Genomic DNA, 19,062 nt, shown 5'->3' with positions numbered 1-19,062 from the left:
TAAATATTAATTTATAAGACTAAATATTTCATCTACTTTATAGTTTATTACGTAAAACTTAGTTTAAATTTAGATGCATCAACGTTTTCAAAATTATTATATGACTTTCAATTTAAAAAGGACGGTGGTTATTTGAAAAAAGGTTGTTCTGCTATAGTGCACTCATCAACGATACAAAAATATCTATTTTAAAATCTGGTTTTGAAATTTATTTGAAAATTTTAAAAATCAGAATTTAAATACATGCATTATCAAAGGATAACAAATGTTCACGACCATGCTAAGCTAGTCACTCCGTATACTTACGCGGTGTGTGTTCTCACGTATACGTACGCACCCATCAAAACTTTAAAAAACATACTAAGGTAATTGAATGATGGCAATCAGTAATTATACACTTTAAAAATATTTAATTTTTATCTAGAAGATTTATAAAACGCGAAATTATTTTAATTTCTTTTATTTTGGCCTTAGTAAACTTAGCTGTATTTTTCTATGGGCTAGGTACCTACTACAGTATATGAATCACATAAATGTCTAGTCATTATTACAGCAGTGATAAGTATTTCAAAAATATTAATTATAAAATGTTATTGACTCGCTGACATAAACATGGTGAGACACTATAACGTGCATAATATATTTTAACTACGACGGCATGTTAGCTGTCTATTCGCCGTATAAAAATATGGTGCACATGTGCGGTATATTTAAATAGTAAGTGGATAGAGTATAGAATATAGTACAATTGTGTGTATATAATAACTTCATCCAGATGACTTTTGCACGTGTATTTAACCACATAGGTATAGCCATATTTAGTATATTGTCGTGGAACATGATAGGCACTTAGAGAAGAGATTACCTATGTATATAAATATTAGATTTAATATAGGACACATGTTTATAAATCTTCTGTGACACTATACAACCCAGTGGCAAATATTATTCTAAAGAGTTCAAAGGGAAATATATATATTATATTGAAAATAAACGACATAATATTCTTTAGAATAAAATCAATTGCTTGACGATTTAATGTTAAACGATTATCATTATTATATAAATAATATAATTATTATCTTTAGTTCGTTTCCGCAAACATGATCGATCTGTATTTATGTAATACAATTCTATTTAATTAAAATAAAATGTAAATTGTAGTAAAATGTATAAAAAATAATTTATTTTTTATTTTAGAACAATTGTATAACTTAGAAAGGTATTAATTATTTAATTTTTAAACTTTCTAAATGATTAGATGGTAGTGTTAGATTACACAGGTACAATATATTGCGGTAAAATAAAAATTATTTTCTTATTCAACTTAAATATCTTTAACTAATTATTTGATAATTTTTAATAATAATAAGTTATAAAAGTAGTGATTAAAAAATACGTTTTACACTAAAAATCATAAGATAATATTTTTTAATAAATTTTGAATTTATGCTTGAGGCATTACATCGATTTTAACTTAATGCGTAAGACAAAAACTAAGTTTAAAATAAATGTTCAAGAGTACAAAAAAGTCAGTTTTATCGTATAAATGATAAATTGGTGATATAAATATCTAATATTATAAATAATGATCTATTGTTAATTTAAAAATATAATAGAATCTTATTACAACTTAATGAAATGAAAAAATATGGTATTAATCCATAAGTAACGAAAATCATTCATCGTCGATTATTGATAACTATTTAAAATTTATAAATAAACGGTTACATTATTTTGCAACTATTTATCATAATTATAAATAATGGTGCCTGCGTCATTTGTCCGTTTATCGTTGTTAGACTTAGACATAATACAAATATACAATAATATACACCTCTGATGTCTAGACGTGTTTTTAGAAATCGACGAAAATAATCTAATAAATAATTTTATACCTACGCAAAATACTATCGCCTCCCAAATTAATATACTGACATTCGCGGTTTACTGTTTGCAGGTTCGCAGAAATATTAATAACAATAATATGAAAAAAAAAAAAGAAGAAGAAAGAAAGAAAAAAAAGAAACACCCGTCTACCATCTGTACAGTGTACCAATGTCAATGTCATGACAAAAATTGCTGACTTCAACGTTACATCCGGTAGTGATACTCAGGTTTACACTTCGTGTGTTTGAAAATTTTGCTTTCTGCGGTACACCAATAATAATAGAAATGATCAATATCAATACATTTGAAAAGTGCACAACCTCATTGAGTATACCTACCTTCAAGACGTAATAAACGTCAGAATGTTTTTATGATGTTGATCATTATAAACACTATATTTGATGAAAAAACTATAATCAATACCCTACGAAAAATAAATAAAATATACCTACAAAGTTTTTTTTAAATATTATATTACCTACCTATATACTATACATTTTGCATTTATGTTCAGAACAAATACGGAGTAAAACGATAAAGTAATATTTTCGAATTGACCGATTATTATTATCAATACATCTCAATGGTCATAAAGTATTTAATATTTATTTAACCAACTTAAATTGTATGTGCTTAAAAATTATGTACATAATATATTTTCCAAATTCGTCAATGTATTCTGTGTATTTTTACCAGAATTCAATATGAAAAATTAAGTATGACCACTATATATTATATTGGTTATATTTTATTCAAAAACCAGAATTTTAAATTCTACGATATGTTATAATTTATAAAGTATAGTTGATCAATATTAATAAAATATACATACGTGAATTATGTATAGCTTATTTAACTTATTTATATTAGTATAGCCTATAGGTATACCCACTGTAATGCATCTTCCATAGATCATGATTTCCTTTGCTATGGTAAACCATATTATTTGAGTTAAAAAAAATCCATATAGGCATAATATTTCTCTAATATATATTTTATTAAAATAATTGCTCATCAATATCAAATTAATTGAATTAACTAAATTAACTCATAATTTAGATACCCATTTTTAACAAAATTAATATAAACAAGAAAAGAATTACACTAATACTACCTATCATAATCGAAAAAATAATACAAATACCAAAATTAACAATAATTTAAGACAAATAATGATATAGCTGGTAAGAAATTAGTTGAAGTTTTAATTACTTGTATTATAAATATTCATGTTATTAAAATATTTAAATCAATACAAATACACAAAAAGAAAAGCATTCATTATTCATTCGAAAAACAAATTGTTCGTCGGTTATAAAAGTTTACAAAAAGTTGAACAAAAATATGAATTCGCATAGTTTAACGATTTTCAAAAAACAATCTTCTTATACCGCGAAAAGAGATTAGGATTACGGTAATAAATTAGTTTTTCCGTAGTCTTCATCTACAAAACTACAAAAACCATATTTCATTATGCTTATTAGCAATTTGCAACGACATACATAATCTTAAAAAATAATATCTTCAAATGTTTCTGAAATCGTATCTTTATTCATTCATAGAAGGAAGAACACACATTTGAATTCATCAAATCTGCGATCCAGCGCAATCACTTCCGATAAATTTAATGATAAATTTCTTGGTATTGAATATTATATATTAATGTTCATGATATCATAATTACACTATAGGTATGCACAGTTATCTTTTATCATTACAGACTAAGATAGCGGATAAAGATATATTCATTAATAATGATGTAAGACTGCGTGAATTTGTAACTCAAACTTAAAAAATTGACTGAAGAGTAATTACAACTTACAAGGTTGCAAATAGTTACAAATTAATTGTAAAATATTGGTACAAATTTGGAGCAATCGTCATGTCATGGTTGATCTAACTTAACACATATATATTTTGTGTGGAGTTCACTGAAAAAAATGTTGATAATAACATTTGAAAAATAGGTACGTAAGAAAAATACTATAATGTTTTATAGTATATTAAGTATTTTTTTATATGATAATACAACCCTTGACATTTTATAGAATTGTAAAATTAGTAAAATTATACAAATTACTATAACTTTACACTATTTACAAGTATATTACAATGTGTAGATACCCATTTATAAGCTTATGTGTACATATACAAAAATTATTTTAGAGGATAATCATTTATTATAGTAATAGTATAAAATTCACACAGAAAAATAATTTTTTGGCATATTTTAAATAAAAAAATGATCATGTTGTGATGTAATTACAAAAAATTATATCTTAAAATAAGGGCACCTTATTTAGAAGGTTAAAACAAAATTCTTCCCAAAATGTACAAGACGTCTATTGAACAAAAACATTAAACGAGAATCTCACAGATATCAAATGTATTTAAATATATAAATAACCAAATAATCAAATAAGCTAAATATATATAATAATATTCTTTATTAAATATTTTTAAATATTTCTACAAATTGAAACGTTAACAAATATAATTATTTACTAAGACATAGTTGATAAATTAATAGTATTACAGTGTATATTTGACTATAATTTATATATATCTATTATTTTTTATTAGGCTCATTTGAATCTGAAATATTGATTTCTGAAACTAAGTATTACTATTTACTATATTAAACAATAACTCCTATTGTCTATCTTAAAAGGTAAAAATAAATTAATTTTAATTTACATGCGTGTATAAAATTGTAATATTAACTTCATTTTATTTTCTGCATTAAAATTTCTTTTTTTCAGCAAAAATAATGACAGATTCAATGTTCTAGTTAAAAATGTACGTTCATAAATTTAAAGAATAAGTAAGCTGTTTAGTATGTTTAATATATAATATATTATACCTTTTTTATACTGGCTATTCAAAACTAAAGATATAAAATTTACTTATAGGTGTAATAAATTACATAATGAAACTTGCCTGGCGTCAATGTCATACTAAAATTTAAAATTTAAGCTAGAAATAATATTTTCTTTCGTAATATTTCATTACACTAAATAATTATATAGTTTAAGTTAACGTTATTTTATATTTTTAAATGTTTACGTAGTTCAGCATCTAAATTGGGATTTATGATTACTTTGTTCAATACTTACATTATTGAAAATATGTGTAACATTTCAAGTATATTTCAATATGTATTTAATTTTTAAAATCAAAGATCTAAGATTTAGGAACTATCTTAATTTTAATCCTAATTAATAACCTTAAAAACGTTTAACGTAGGTAATTTTTATTTTATTTTTTGTATACTATTCTTGAAAAATATTTTTTACATTTTATGGCGTATAATAATTGCATATTTTGACTTTTCAAACGTATGCTTAAATTAATTTTATTTCATCCGGGCTACACTTGTGAGTGTAATATTTAATTAATTAAATTTTGTTAGTTGCATTAAATAATAATCATTATTATAATATCGGGTTTTATAAAACAATAATTTTTAATAATAATTTATTTACTATTTTTTATTTTAATAATATTTTATACTAATAAAAATGTAAATATATCTACTAAAATTTAGTAGACATTTCTTATTAAGTAATTGTAAATATCTTAGTAGAAAAAAAAATATAAAACTGCCAACATAATATTATAAAATAAAGAACACATTGTTAATAATGTGTGATGTGTACAGTTTATATTGTTAACAAAAGGATATACAATGCATATGAGATGTATTTTATATAAACTCTTGTATTGAAAATAAAGGTAAGCCCGTCGGTGTTATTATAACCAACCCTTGTAAAAAGGGAAAAAAAATCTGGAACTCATTAAATTAATCGAAGGTTATTCTTCACCACTCACATTGGGTTCACTAACCCTTAATATAATATGTAATGTTCCTTTTACAGGTACAGTACCCCAAATTTAATGGACTCGAATTCCTCAGCATATTTCTGACATGATTACCCTATCAGCATGGTACCTAATAATATGCTCTAAGGTACCTATTTTTAATGTTTTATTTTTCCAAATCATCAACGCCTTATAGGTATGTATTAACATATTATATGTATATATAACCTCCCTCGAAATACACTAAATGTAATTTTATTTCAGTATTTTTGAAATGAATTGTACCTGTTTAATAACTTTTCTGTATGTATACTAACTAGTTGTAGAGGTTCTGAATACGCCAGATGTTTTTTTTTCTTAATGGGGCGTTCCACATTCTTTTTAACTTTACATTATTATTTTTTAACGTCACAGTACCATAATACCAAGTAAATCCTTGGAAGTCAATTTTATTTTCAATAAATATAGATAATAAAAATTAATAGTAACAATAATAAAATCTACAAAATAGGTAGGTACGATATAAAGTATTTAAACGTAATAATACTATGAAGGATTACAATTTACAGGATGAAGAAGATAACGAAATTAATGCCGATCGTCAACATTTTTTTCAATAATGATGGATGAATGGCTTTTGTTGGTCTTCAGCAAAAGTGATACAAATAGTCTTTTAGTTAAGCCCACAAGAGTTTGTGTCCAACTTTAATAAATCGTATGATAATGTTCTCCCTCTTGGTTTAGTAACTGTAACTTGAATGGTATAGGTTGTTAATGGTTTAAGCTTGAGTATTTTTTCTACTAAAACTATCCTAAGTATGAAAAAAAAATTAATATAATAGGGTTTAACGAAATAATTAACTCTATTGAAATGTACGTACCCTTTTTCTCCAATATAACACCGAGTTTTTGTCCGATAATTATTAGAAACATCACTTCTTCGACTTTTGCCATATCGAATTTTGCACTGATCTGGCTTAACTGAAAAGTCTACACTTTCTAAGCTGTTACTATTTTCCTGTACGTACACGCAATATTTTAAATCAGTCAATGAGTTCGCTGATAACCAGCCGATCTTTACTGATTGACAATCATCTGGTCCGACATATTGTTGGATACTTAGATCACTCGGCATGTCTGGCATTTGAATCATTGTTGGTCGTACGGTGGCCATTACCTATTTTAAGAATGATGTAATATTTATAATATTATTTTAAGTAAGGTTATTAAATTATTATTATATTTTTTAAAGAATTTATTTTACACACCAACCTCAATTGATCTTATGCGTTGAATCTCGTCTACAGACACGGATTCCACTTTTAACACGTATCTTTCTCCACTCTTAGTGTTGTTTAAGATAAATTTCTCATAGCCAAAGACTCTTTTACTTATTAACAACGTTTTTCGACAACGAATTTCAACGTATACCACTCCATCGCATGGCATGACGTACCAATATAATGTATTAGGAGGAACATTTTTTTCCAATTGCATATTATTTCCCACCTAAAATAATAACCATAATAATTTGCACAAATAAAATAAAATATGTTTCCCACAACAAGTAAACAGCCCACCAACCTTGTACCTGAAGGATGCTTTTCCGTTTTGAGCCCTCAGGTTGATCATCTTAGGCTTTGCATCTTTTAATCCAATGGGTTTGGACTTCTGAAATTTATATGTAGCGTTGGCATGGTGTGTGGCTATATGAGGTCCATGCAATACAAATACAGTAAAATAGTACGTTTCATCATAAATTAAATCATTCAACGTATAGCTTGTGTTAAATCCCAGATGATGTATCTAAATTACAACAAAATATTTGTGATTAAAAACATAGTTAAATGTTTTAAGGTTTGTGTTAGGTTATTTCAAATACTATGGAGAGTAGATAAAAAAGTGAGATAGTGTTAAAAATTAATTTGATTAACTTAAATAAGTCAACATTAATTTTTTATTTTAGTTTTAAACAGTTAACGCATAATTGTGATTAACATTAACAATTATTTGAAATAAATAATAATGAATACAATAAAATTGATAATATTTATAGTGTAATAAATACATATTCTAATATCTGTGGATCGTGAAATACGAAATTAATCAAGTAATACATGCATTATATATTTTAATATTATTTTAATTTAACGTTTTTATTATTTTTTTAATTGACTATAAAAATCTAAATTATTACTATTCTGCAAAATTAAACAATATCATAATTCATAAATTAATATACCTAATATATTATAATATGTATCAAATATTGATTAAATATTAACTATTATGTATATTAAATTTACAATATTTTACTCTGAGTCCATTAAGAGCATTTACTATTTTAAATAATAAAATAACTTTAAACTGAGGTTTCATAAATATTGTATGTTTATAAAATTTAAAATTGTATAACAATGATTAGTGAGAGATAATAATAAAACGATTAATAATTTTTGTATCTCCGACTTTATGTTATACAAGATAACCCGACAAACGTTATTTTGCCATATAAATTATATCTAATGAATATTTTGGTATTCAAATAAAAAATAATTAAATTATTGTAAGTGAGAGGGAATGTTGTATACTGGTATATGACTGAAATGTATGGAGCACTGTGAATGATGACGGCCCATAAAAATAACAAAACACCAAATATCCTCACCGCCCATAAAGTAAATTTGTAAAAATGTATGTGGTTCGTTTGGCATTGGTAGCAATGAGCCCACTCTATGATAAACTTGGCCTTTGATTTTGAATGTTGAATTAAATTGTTGACCATTTGCAGCATTATTTTTAACTATTTCTGTTGTTCCGAACGATGTAATTTGGAAACATGAATTGAATGTTCGATTTGACTTCAGGAACAGGTTAAAATCTGGATCCGTACCGATAAGTAAACTGTTCAATGGTTCAGGTGGTGTTTCAATTTCGGATAGTTGCACTTTTCTTGACGCGCAACACATACCGGCTGGCTCATTTTTGATCTTAAGCGCATTACAATGCGGACATTCCTTGTCCATAGCACCAATCTCTACTTTCGAATGAGCGTAATATTTAATATCGGGACTATACTCGAATGCTAGACGAAGGAATAAATTAGATGTAAATGCCCTATGTACTTATGTACAATTATTTACGTAGATTACGTTTCCATCTTTTTTCATAATATTAAACGACCGCGTATTTATCACATATAGTTCACTGGCAACAACTGTTGTATCTTATTTTATTTATTATTTTTTTTTATTTTCCATCGCCGATATCCAAAAGTTGTTATAAATATTTGTGGTGAGCCACCCTTTACACCTAGGGGTATGAAAAATAGTTTACATCACTCTCTGAGACCTACTTAATATACACAAAAGATTTCATGAAAATCGGTCCAGCCGTTTCGGAGGAGTTTGGTAACAAACATTGTGACACGAGATTTTTATATATTAGATTATATAATATGTTGTAACTTATGCCAATAATATGAGTAAGCGTTTTATTTTAGAAGATAATCTACTGTTGAATTACCTCTAATCTGTCGTCAAGTCGTAAATCATCATCAGAATAAGTAAAATTTGTTTTCTTTTTTTCTTCTAAACGATGTTCAGCTTCGCAAATTGTCGTGTATATTTTCGATGAACTGATTACAAGACTGTACTTCATTAAATGATGATCTATATGACTGAAAATAATACATATTAATTTTAGAAATAGTTTTACATGTGCATATTATGAATTTATTTAAATCTACCTTAGATTCCATCTCAAATAAATTTTTTGACCACCTTTTTTGATTCTTATTCCATTTGGACGGTAGCCGAATTGCTTTTTTTGTGATTTTTGTTTTAGTCCAACATAAAACATAACACTTGAATCATCACCAATTGCTGTTTGGGCTGATATAACGTAAAGACCTCTATTCGCTTTGCCATGTTCATATGTGACAGGTATGGATACACCCGTGTATTCTATGAGTAACCTTCCTATATCACTTGACTTATTATTGTTCCCTAAAGTATATGGAAATATGTGTAAACAATATAATAATAGATACAAGAGTTAATTTGACTAATTATGTGTTCCTCTCGATTAAAACTTACATAATATGACAACTGTTTGGTTAAATCTTGTTAGAGGAATAAACTTCAAGTCCCAATTGAGCATAGAGTTGCATGCCGGCGTGACAGTCACGGATAGATTTCGGTCTGAGTCTTGGGGTATCAAAATGTGAAACCTATTAAACACACACCTTTATTTCAAATGCTATTTAACAATTATATAAAAGCAATAGACCAATCGTAACATCAAAGGGTTGTCGACTTTTATAATAAGTACGATCGTAATTGATGATTTTGTCAGTGAATTGGAATTTTGGTTTAGAATCGCTCGAAAATAAACGTATTGTTCTGAAGCACTAAGTAAGTAATCATTAGTGGTATAGGTATTTGCATTTAAATAGGCTATTTAAACCGTATCATATTTGTTATTTTATTCTCTTACTTAATTTATCTTCAGAAAAAAAACAAAATTAAATAAAAATGTAATTTTGAATTTTTTTAGTTATTTTAAATATAAAAACGATAAAAACTGATAAAAATTGTATTATTATGTTTATATTATTGAAATTTAAGAAAATAATTATAGAAATTATTTTTAAAATATATTTTATTTATTATTTATTTATATACAATTTATATGTGTAAATTGTTTTTATTATATAATAGCAATTTTTCTGGACAAAATCAATTAAACAAATGACGTATATATGGATAACAAAAAAAAAAAATAAGGAGAGACATTTTTATTACGAATAAGTAAGTAATATTTGCTTGTTAAATGCGTTGGACAGGTGAAAGCGTGAGAGTGATGAAAGGACGCGAAAAATTGTCGTAAAGAATATCTTTCTAATTATAATGTTTGCTCGTGGAGCGTGTTCACTAATACGTATATATGCAACGTAGGTACATTATTATGCACAAACGCATTATAAGCATTTAGATTCTACTCGGATACGGAATTCTGAGTGTCTAGACTATGGATTTTTTTCTTCTTTTTTTATTTGGGCCAAGGCTAATTTTGGCTATATCTAATACCTCCGCATTCGTGTGTATAAAATAATGTGGACATTGTACGAAATCATGAGGAAGTATATAATTGCATTGTTGTTATCGTAAATGTTGATGTTAAAGGTCAAACTACTGCAGGGTACAGGTAGTTACGCGGTTTGTCAATGCAACTTGTGAGCACAACGGCTTCGGATTGTTTAGCGGTTCTATTATTTAATTTTTTTCTTTTTTTTTTTTATAATATTTAAACGACGTCACATTGTTATTATTATTATTACGCATGTGGTATCCGGTTCACGTTATCAATGCACCACCTGTGCAAAATTTCTGATCAATACGCATAACCGGTTGCGGTACCGGTGTAGTATATGTATAATTCAGTGCACCGGGCCACCACCGCTACATTTCCAATAAACATTAAATTCGGTAATTCTAAATAAAAAAAATATAAAAATAAAGATGAATTACCGTTGTTCGCATAAAGTATTATAATATTTGTTTCTATTATACAGATATTTGACTCTCACGTGTTCGTGTTTCGTATTAAAAATATAACAAAAACTCCTGGTATTATATTATTAAGATTTATTATAAGAAACTATTGTTAAGGACATTGACGTCTGTCGTCTGGGATCCATCGGTGATAGTATTTTCAGCTAAACTCTTTAAACAGTTTTCGATAATTTTATCGTTAAATGTTTAAAGTAGTTTTTAATAATGGTGATTATATATTTTTTTTCTAAATAATTATATGTTAGAGTTATAGTCTATACATTTCAAAATTTAACATATTTTATAGCGTTCTAACTTTTAACCATGCACATAATTGAAATATAGAATCTTTAAATACATTTATTTTCAGAAAAAAATGAACGCATTAACGTTGATTAATTTAACTGTGTATTTTAAAGTAGGATAAAATATTATGTTATTTTATTATTAATTTTACTATGTAACAATATGTAATAATTTAGAAATTCAACTTAAAAGAATATAATATAATTATTTGGGTTAAAAATACTCTACATTATCTGATATTTAAACTTAAGTTAAATTTTTATACAACCTAAAGTTATTTTATTTTAATAAGTTTAAAGTTGAAGTTTTTATGCTTAGAATATTTTTAAATATTTTAATTGTTAAATTATTATATAAAAATCAACATCTGGCAATATCGCCTGCAAAAAATCCCTGTAGAGAATAGCAAACGCATAAATTGATCGACTTGGCTATCATATTATTGTTATTAATTGTAACATGTGAACAATATTGGCCACAAACACTATGTTATTTATTGTAATAATTATAGTATGTCTAACGGGCATTTTTTTTTTCAAATAGAGAAAAAAATGCACTTGACAAGAAATTTATTTATTTATGGCGGCCAGCTACCTATAGAGTTGTAGACCATGATTTTCAAGGTTGAGTTATTTTTTTTTATGCATTTCATATTTAAAAATACTTTTATTGTAGTTTATAAAATAATCAACTTTAAAAAAATGTACAATTTTAAAACTAATATACATTATTAAAACAATAAAATATTTGCATTGTCATTGCATTACGTATTTATTTAATATAAATCATTAATAAAATATTAATTTTAAAATATTGTAGATATTAATTTAAAACTCTACTCTTGATACGTGATTTTAGAGATTATATAAAAAAAAAAAAACTAATAACTGTGTTCTGAAATATAGTGCGTCACAAGTTAAACACAATTTGTATAGAGTCTAACTTAAAATAAAAATAATATCACCTGTATAAAATACATACACATTATAGAAACGAAGATGACAATATACTTTTTCAGTTTAGTGATAACTATAAATCATATCTAGTAGATTAAGTTACATATCTCTTAGTTTTCAAAGCTAAACAGAGCGGAATAAAAAAAAAATAATAATAATAAAAATGAATAGTCATTTGATTACCAATAGTAGAAAATGGTTAATACATTTTAATAATTAATTAAACATAGTTGGTACAAATATATTATAATCATAAATTAATTTTCCACGAAATTAATTTATATTTGTTAAAAAATTTCTAATCGACAACAAGCATAAGATGTTGTATAGTATTATACAATATAAGCACTTAAATAGTATTATATGATAATACATTTATTTATTTATGAAGAAATATCTCACATCTTTTAGATCAAATAAATGTATTGAATTAATAACTGCACGTCACGTGGTAAATAAATATATAAGTAAAAAAATTATTTTTGTTTTATCAGAATTAATTTACGATAAAATCTGGATAGTCCAGTTAGGTGTAGGTAAATGTTGCACAATTTTAACTGCCCAAATAAAACGATAAAGCAATTTTATTGATGTAACCACTAACCACACATGTTATTATATACCCGTTTCCAGATAAACTCATTATACACTTCAATAATAATTTATAAATGAAACAATTCATGGAACTATTTATGCATATTACATAGTACCATAGTTCAACCTATTATATATTTAGACTATCTATATATTTATTATTTATATATTATATATATATTTATGAGGTATTTTCGTGATTCTATTTAAATATTACATTTTTTTTCATCGATAATTGATTAATACTTATTATTAAATAGCTTTACGTGTGTTCACTGTAGTTATTAACATTATTTTAACTTTTAGTACACGCATTTTGAAAAAGTGGATTTATTTAAATCTAGGCACAAAAACATTAAAAATATAAACAAAAAAGCAGACAATTATAGATCGAGGAAAATATTTTTTGAAGCTATATAATTATAAAAACAAATTTTCTCGTGTATACCGAGTCATGCTATTTTATATATGTTTATGAAACATATAATATAATATGTATGCAAGTTTAACTTATACATTATATACTTGTATATTTATCTATTTTTATCCTGAATTAATCATGTAAATAAATTACTTTTACTTAAGATATGTGAATTATTATTTGGTTATTTCAGTTGTCTGGTATTATTTGGTAACCAAATAAGTAATAATTAATATTTTAATCAGAAATAAACGTTTGATCTTAAGTTACAAATACATAATTTTTTTTGAAGGACTTTTTGTGAATAAATAATAAAAGAGTTAAAACACAATTTTGTGGCAATATAAATATAATGTAATTTTAACGGAATATAGAATACGAGTAATCATAAAAATTGACTATTTAATATTTGATTGAAAAATAATAATAATAAAAAAAAATGTATACATTAAATTTGTGAGATTTATTCAAGTTATCATTAATTCACAACGAAAATTATGTACAAATTATTTAAAATATTGTTTTTATCAATAAAATGTATTTCTTACTTAGTTTACTTTAATTATATATTACCTATTATATTATGTACCTATTTATAGTAAAATAGTAAACTGTAAACTAAATATATCTGATAATAATTGTGCTCTAATTCTCTACTTTGATTGCATTTTAATATAATAATTATTTTTTCAAATTCATATTTAAACTATTTGAATAATAAAATAAATGTACTAATGAAAAGTTGATATAAACGTGGTTAAAGTGAGAAATCCTGCTATACAAATTTCATTATTTTTAATGTTTCATTCTTTGATATCTTAATGTTAATGATTTTATCGTCATATATTAATTTCAATTATTAAGAAATTCACTTAAAATTTAAAAATTATTTACAAAAATATGCACTTATTTAATAAATAATAGGTTTTAAGATTTATTCTAATTAAGGTATTTTATTAATATAAATAGAGATCAATATTCAGACTGGTGGTTAATCAAAGAAAAGTAAAATTTTAGAAATTATTGAATTACTTCATACCATAAAAATGTATGTAATAATAAACAAGATATTTAATATTTACTTAATTATATTTTACAATAATAATTCACGCATGGAATTGAAATTATTTGTAAACTTTTTATTTTAATTATTCTACGTTTAAAAATAATTTCACAATACGTATATTATTAATTAGGCATTTTATTTCTATTACACATTTATGATTACATTTTAACGAATTAACAATGTGAATATATTAAAATACTATTTACTTATTAAAATTTATTATAGATATGGATATTTAATGTTTACGTAATGGTATACTCATGTAAACAAAATTGTTAAAAAAAAATAAATAATAATAAATAAACAAAAATGCTTACTTTGTTCGAGATTTGGTTACTGGCACAATGTGATCGAAATTATGAGGTATAACAAGCATTGATTTCGTTATAGGTCCATCGCGTGTTAAATTAGCCTCCAGCGGTTTGAAGGCGACCACTGTTAATAACTTGGCCATTAATACCACCAACCATAACAGCACTAGCATCGCCTAAATAACGTAAAAAAAACAAGCATTAAAAAAAAGAACCAAAATACACGTGTATTAAAATGTAACAAAAACGATGAACAACTTATCATATTATCACATATATACACCTATATATTTACCTCTTGTTCAATACTTAATCATCCCTCTTAACGGATTATGTGTAGTAGGAGTATATAGATGGTTTCTTTTTACTAAAGAAGAACAATGCGCTTCTCGTGGGGTATTTTTCCACAGACGAGGAGCAAAACGAGCAGTGGACGAGAGATCTAGATATTACGGGTTCGAATTTCAACTGGTTGCTAATTTTACACGAAGACAACACGTAAATGAAAGAAAAAACAGACAAAGACGACACGAACAAGTTTATTTACATAAAAAAATATATAAAAAAAAAAAAATAATAAAGAAAAAAACAGTATTGGAAAAAACAGAACCTGAAAGTTAGAAAGGGAAGCCACTGTTTCGAAAAAAAAAATGTACTAGTCAATAATGGCATACACATACCACACACTCGTACATGCACACACATGTATACACACACACACACACACACACGTGTAAGCCTACACCGGGAGATTTAGTTCCCATTTTTTTAGGTAGATTTTTTGTGATGTGATATTTTGCAATTCTGACAAAATCAGTAAATACACGATAAAATCGCAGCATGAAATCCTTCTCATGAGTTAATATTGCCGAATTTGCATCATTTTGATTATAACATTTGCGTACTATGTAGATATATGATTTTTTTTATATCCTAAGTATAGTGATCTTTTTGTATTCTTTTGTGAAATAAATTAATGGATATCAAGTGACAAAAAATAAATATATTTTGTTCTAAACATTAAAAAAATTAAATAAATTTCTCGAGTTCTAATGTTAGATTTATCTATAAGGAGCAAGTCAGTTTTTTACTAACATTAAAAGTAGCAATAATAAAAACGCCTATAGGTGCAAGTTTCCGGTTTTTTTAATCTATACAGGTGCTCATCATAATTATGCTATTGGCTATAAATTATTACTTTAATCGTTTATAATATGTAATATAATATTATTCAACTAATTTTTTTATGTCATTTAAACTAGAGTTAATTGATTGTAATAAATGTATCTTTAACGTTACTATAAAAACATATATTTTCATACATAATAATAAATTTATGTCTGATGAAACTATGGTAAGACAGGAGTAAACAGCGGAGTAAACAGCTTATAAGTATTATTAGTATAACATGATCGAATAAATATCTAAAGAAATTACTAGAATACAAGATGTGGGATTAAGCTGAAGAATTGAAAAAAAGATTTTACCTCAGTATCTACAACAATGGTTGAAAAGAGGGTTGTTTTGATTCACCTTTTTAGAAGGATATATATAGTCATTAATCATAGGTATATTTATCATATGAATAATACAATATAACATTTTTATGCTATCAAAAAAACCAAATATTATAAAGAATATATTTACGAGTGTTAAAAAATTATTACTGTTGAAGCTATGTGTATTGAAATATACATTTTTACTATACGTCTATACTGAAATATTCAGCTCACTTTTAAAAACCTTTTAGGAAATAAGACAAATTAAATACGTCCTGAGATTATTGTCATATTATTTTAAATTATATAAACAATTGTGAATTGTGATGACATGAAGTCAATTACTCATTTCACCGGACATCATCAAATCTATTTTTAGTGTATGGTATTGAAAAAAAAAATAAAAAATACAAAAAAAAATATATTGAATAGGGCATGCGTAATGCAATGAGACTGGAGGACTAGATAAGAAAACATACGTGTATTTTAGTCTAAATGCGTCGACGCATCCCCTCGCGGAATTCGTCGCCGAATATTTTGGAGCTTTGCCTAAACGGTATAGCAATGACTCAATGGGGTGACGTACATTCATTGGTTGTTGTATAACGATTTAACAGTGTGAAAAGAAAAAAAAATCCATGGCCGATGAGATTAAATCGTATATAATATTAAAATATATTATTAATAGAAAAATAATTATTATACAACAATTTACTGGGTGCACTTACTCGGTTTTGTTGAATTTGACGTCGTAGGAAACAGTCACCATTAATGTTATTGATTCGAAACGGTTTTAATTACTATGTTTAATTAAATGATTTCGTAGAATGCACAAGTATTTTTTTATTTATTAAAAAATAAATATATATTTAAATACAACAATTAATGACACAATCACAAATTAAATGTAAATAAATAATTCGATGGAAATAACAATACTTTTACGACAGAGTTTAAACAGCAGCTACCAGCGGTGGTGCGACGGAACCGAGCCCTTATAAAATCCAAACTGGAGTCTGGACTGTCGCATATGCTCTCCTCTACTCCTGTTTAGAGACAATCCACCATATGCCCACCCCCCAAACCGCCTATCACGCATGCGCCATGTTGCTTTATTTTTTTCTCATACCTTTTTATATTATTATTATTATTATTATTATTACTATTATTATTCCTTCTCATTTCTTTTTCCTATTATTTTTTCATCGTCGTATTTTTTTTTCCATTGCTATTATTATTACTGTATTATTGTGAAAGGAAAAACTGTACGCTATTCTTTAGTGTCAGGGTAAATATTCCTTGACCACTGGAGGCTATAAATGCGATGCGTATATGATAATTCAATTTGTCTCTTCGACTTGTGCACACGGAATGCAGACCGAGTGCTTTACCGGCCTTTTGTTGTTAGACATGCACATACGCATGCACACACACACACACATACATACACACGTACACATACTCGTACACTCACAAATCACACGCGCACACGCACAATAATAATAATAATAATAATAATATATATAAGATTTTTTTTTTTTGTAGAACTCACGATATTGGTGCAGAATCCGCAATGAGTAACGTGTGTGGCGCCTGAGTAGCATGGGAATTTATCTCTCTTTGCCACTCTCTCACAGTCTCTCTCTCTCTCTTACTCTCTCACTTATTAATTCTCGTATACTCCTTCCCTTCCACCCTCGCCATCATGATAGATATTGTCGTCATTGACGTGACCACCACACTATATGCTCGAGTCTAACAGCTAAAGATTTTTAAACAATATGCTGCAAAAACTTTACCTAAACATTTATACGGTGACTAAGAAAATAGAAATTAACTCGTGTGTGAAAAAAATCACGATTAAATTACGACGCGTGTTGCACAGTATGAATATTGTTGTTATATCGGGTAATAGTTAAATACGATTTAACGTGGATTTCTTGTATTAATAAATATTTATAGATTGATTCGTTTATACAATTTATAAATTGTATACACTTACAAATAATAATTTTTATTATCGGCGCATGTTAACACCGTTTTTTCTCTGGTACGGATTCTTCAAACAAAACTATTGAATTATTTCACTGTATAAAATTCATTATACTATCACTCACTATTTTAACTTCCGTATCTCAGCCATACTCCGCACGGTAGTGATAGACGTCCGATACTAAATGCGTATAATAGTTTTCGATGGTGCATTTCGACAGAAGAAAATACTTGTGTTAGTATAGGACCTATATTGTTAGTATAATATTGGCAAACGGCCGGCTACTACCACTTCCAGCGAACTAAATCCGGTCCACAAAATTTGAACAAACTGGTTCACTATAATATATAGTAACCCATATTGATTTCAAATATTGACAAAATAATAATGGTGTATTATTTTGTAAATATGTCCTAATGTAAATGTAATTGAACTAGTCGACCTAACCTAATCATTAAACGATGAATTTTATATATATTATATATATATTTTATAATATTTTTACAACTCGGCGTATAATATTCATAGTTATGTGTAAAGTGTTTAATGTACACAATATAGGTACAGTAATATCCTTTGGTGAGGGAGTCAATAACCTCACAACAAATAAATAATATAAACTGTAGTTGTATACAATTTCCGATACCTA

General features: G+C 26.1%; 1 protein-coding gene across 4 annotated transcripts; it reads right to left on the bottom strand.

Annotated features, from left to right (window-relative positions):
* Nucleotides 1-5,912: 5,912 nt before the first annotated feature.
* LOC112593766 (protein NDNF-like) lies at nucleotides 5,913-18,577 on the bottom strand. 4 transcript variants are annotated; one of them, XM_025338307.1, is made up of 9 exons: nucleotides 18,423-18,577; nucleotides 14,928-15,097; nucleotides 9,810-9,943; nucleotides 9,461-9,719; nucleotides 9,238-9,391; nucleotides 7,297-7,518; nucleotides 6,985-7,221; nucleotides 6,594-6,889; nucleotides 5,913-6,524 (listed from the first exon to the last, which is right to left on the bottom strand). In XM_025338307.1, the coding sequence occupies exons 2-9, from the start codon at nucleotides 15,092-15,094 to the stop codon at nucleotides 6,386-6,388; spliced, it is 1,608 nt and encodes a 535-aa protein (XP_025194092.1). In that variant the 5' UTR covers nucleotides 15,095-15,097; nucleotides 18,423-18,577; the 3' UTR covers nucleotides 5,913-6,385. The 4 variants fall into 4 exon arrangements, with proteins under 4 accessions (XP_025194092.1, XP_025194093.1, XP_025194090.1 ...); XM_025338308.1 differs by lacking the exon at nucleotides 18,423-18,577 and adding an exon at nucleotides 17,973-18,340; XM_025338305.1 differs by lacking the exon at nucleotides 18,423-18,577 and adding an exon at nucleotides 17,149-17,442.
* Between the last annotated feature and the right edge of the window lie 485 nt (nucleotides 18,578-19,062).

This window comes from Melanaphis sacchari, unplaced genomic scaffold (genome assembly GCF_002803265.2).
Source record: "Melanaphis sacchari strain LSU unplaced genomic scaffold, SCAv2.0 Contig20_pilon_pilon, whole genome shotgun sequence".
NCBI lineage: Eukaryota > Metazoa > Arthropoda > Insecta > Hemiptera > Aphididae > Melanaphis > Melanaphis sacchari.
This window is presented reverse-complemented; position numbering and strand designations above follow the sequence as displayed.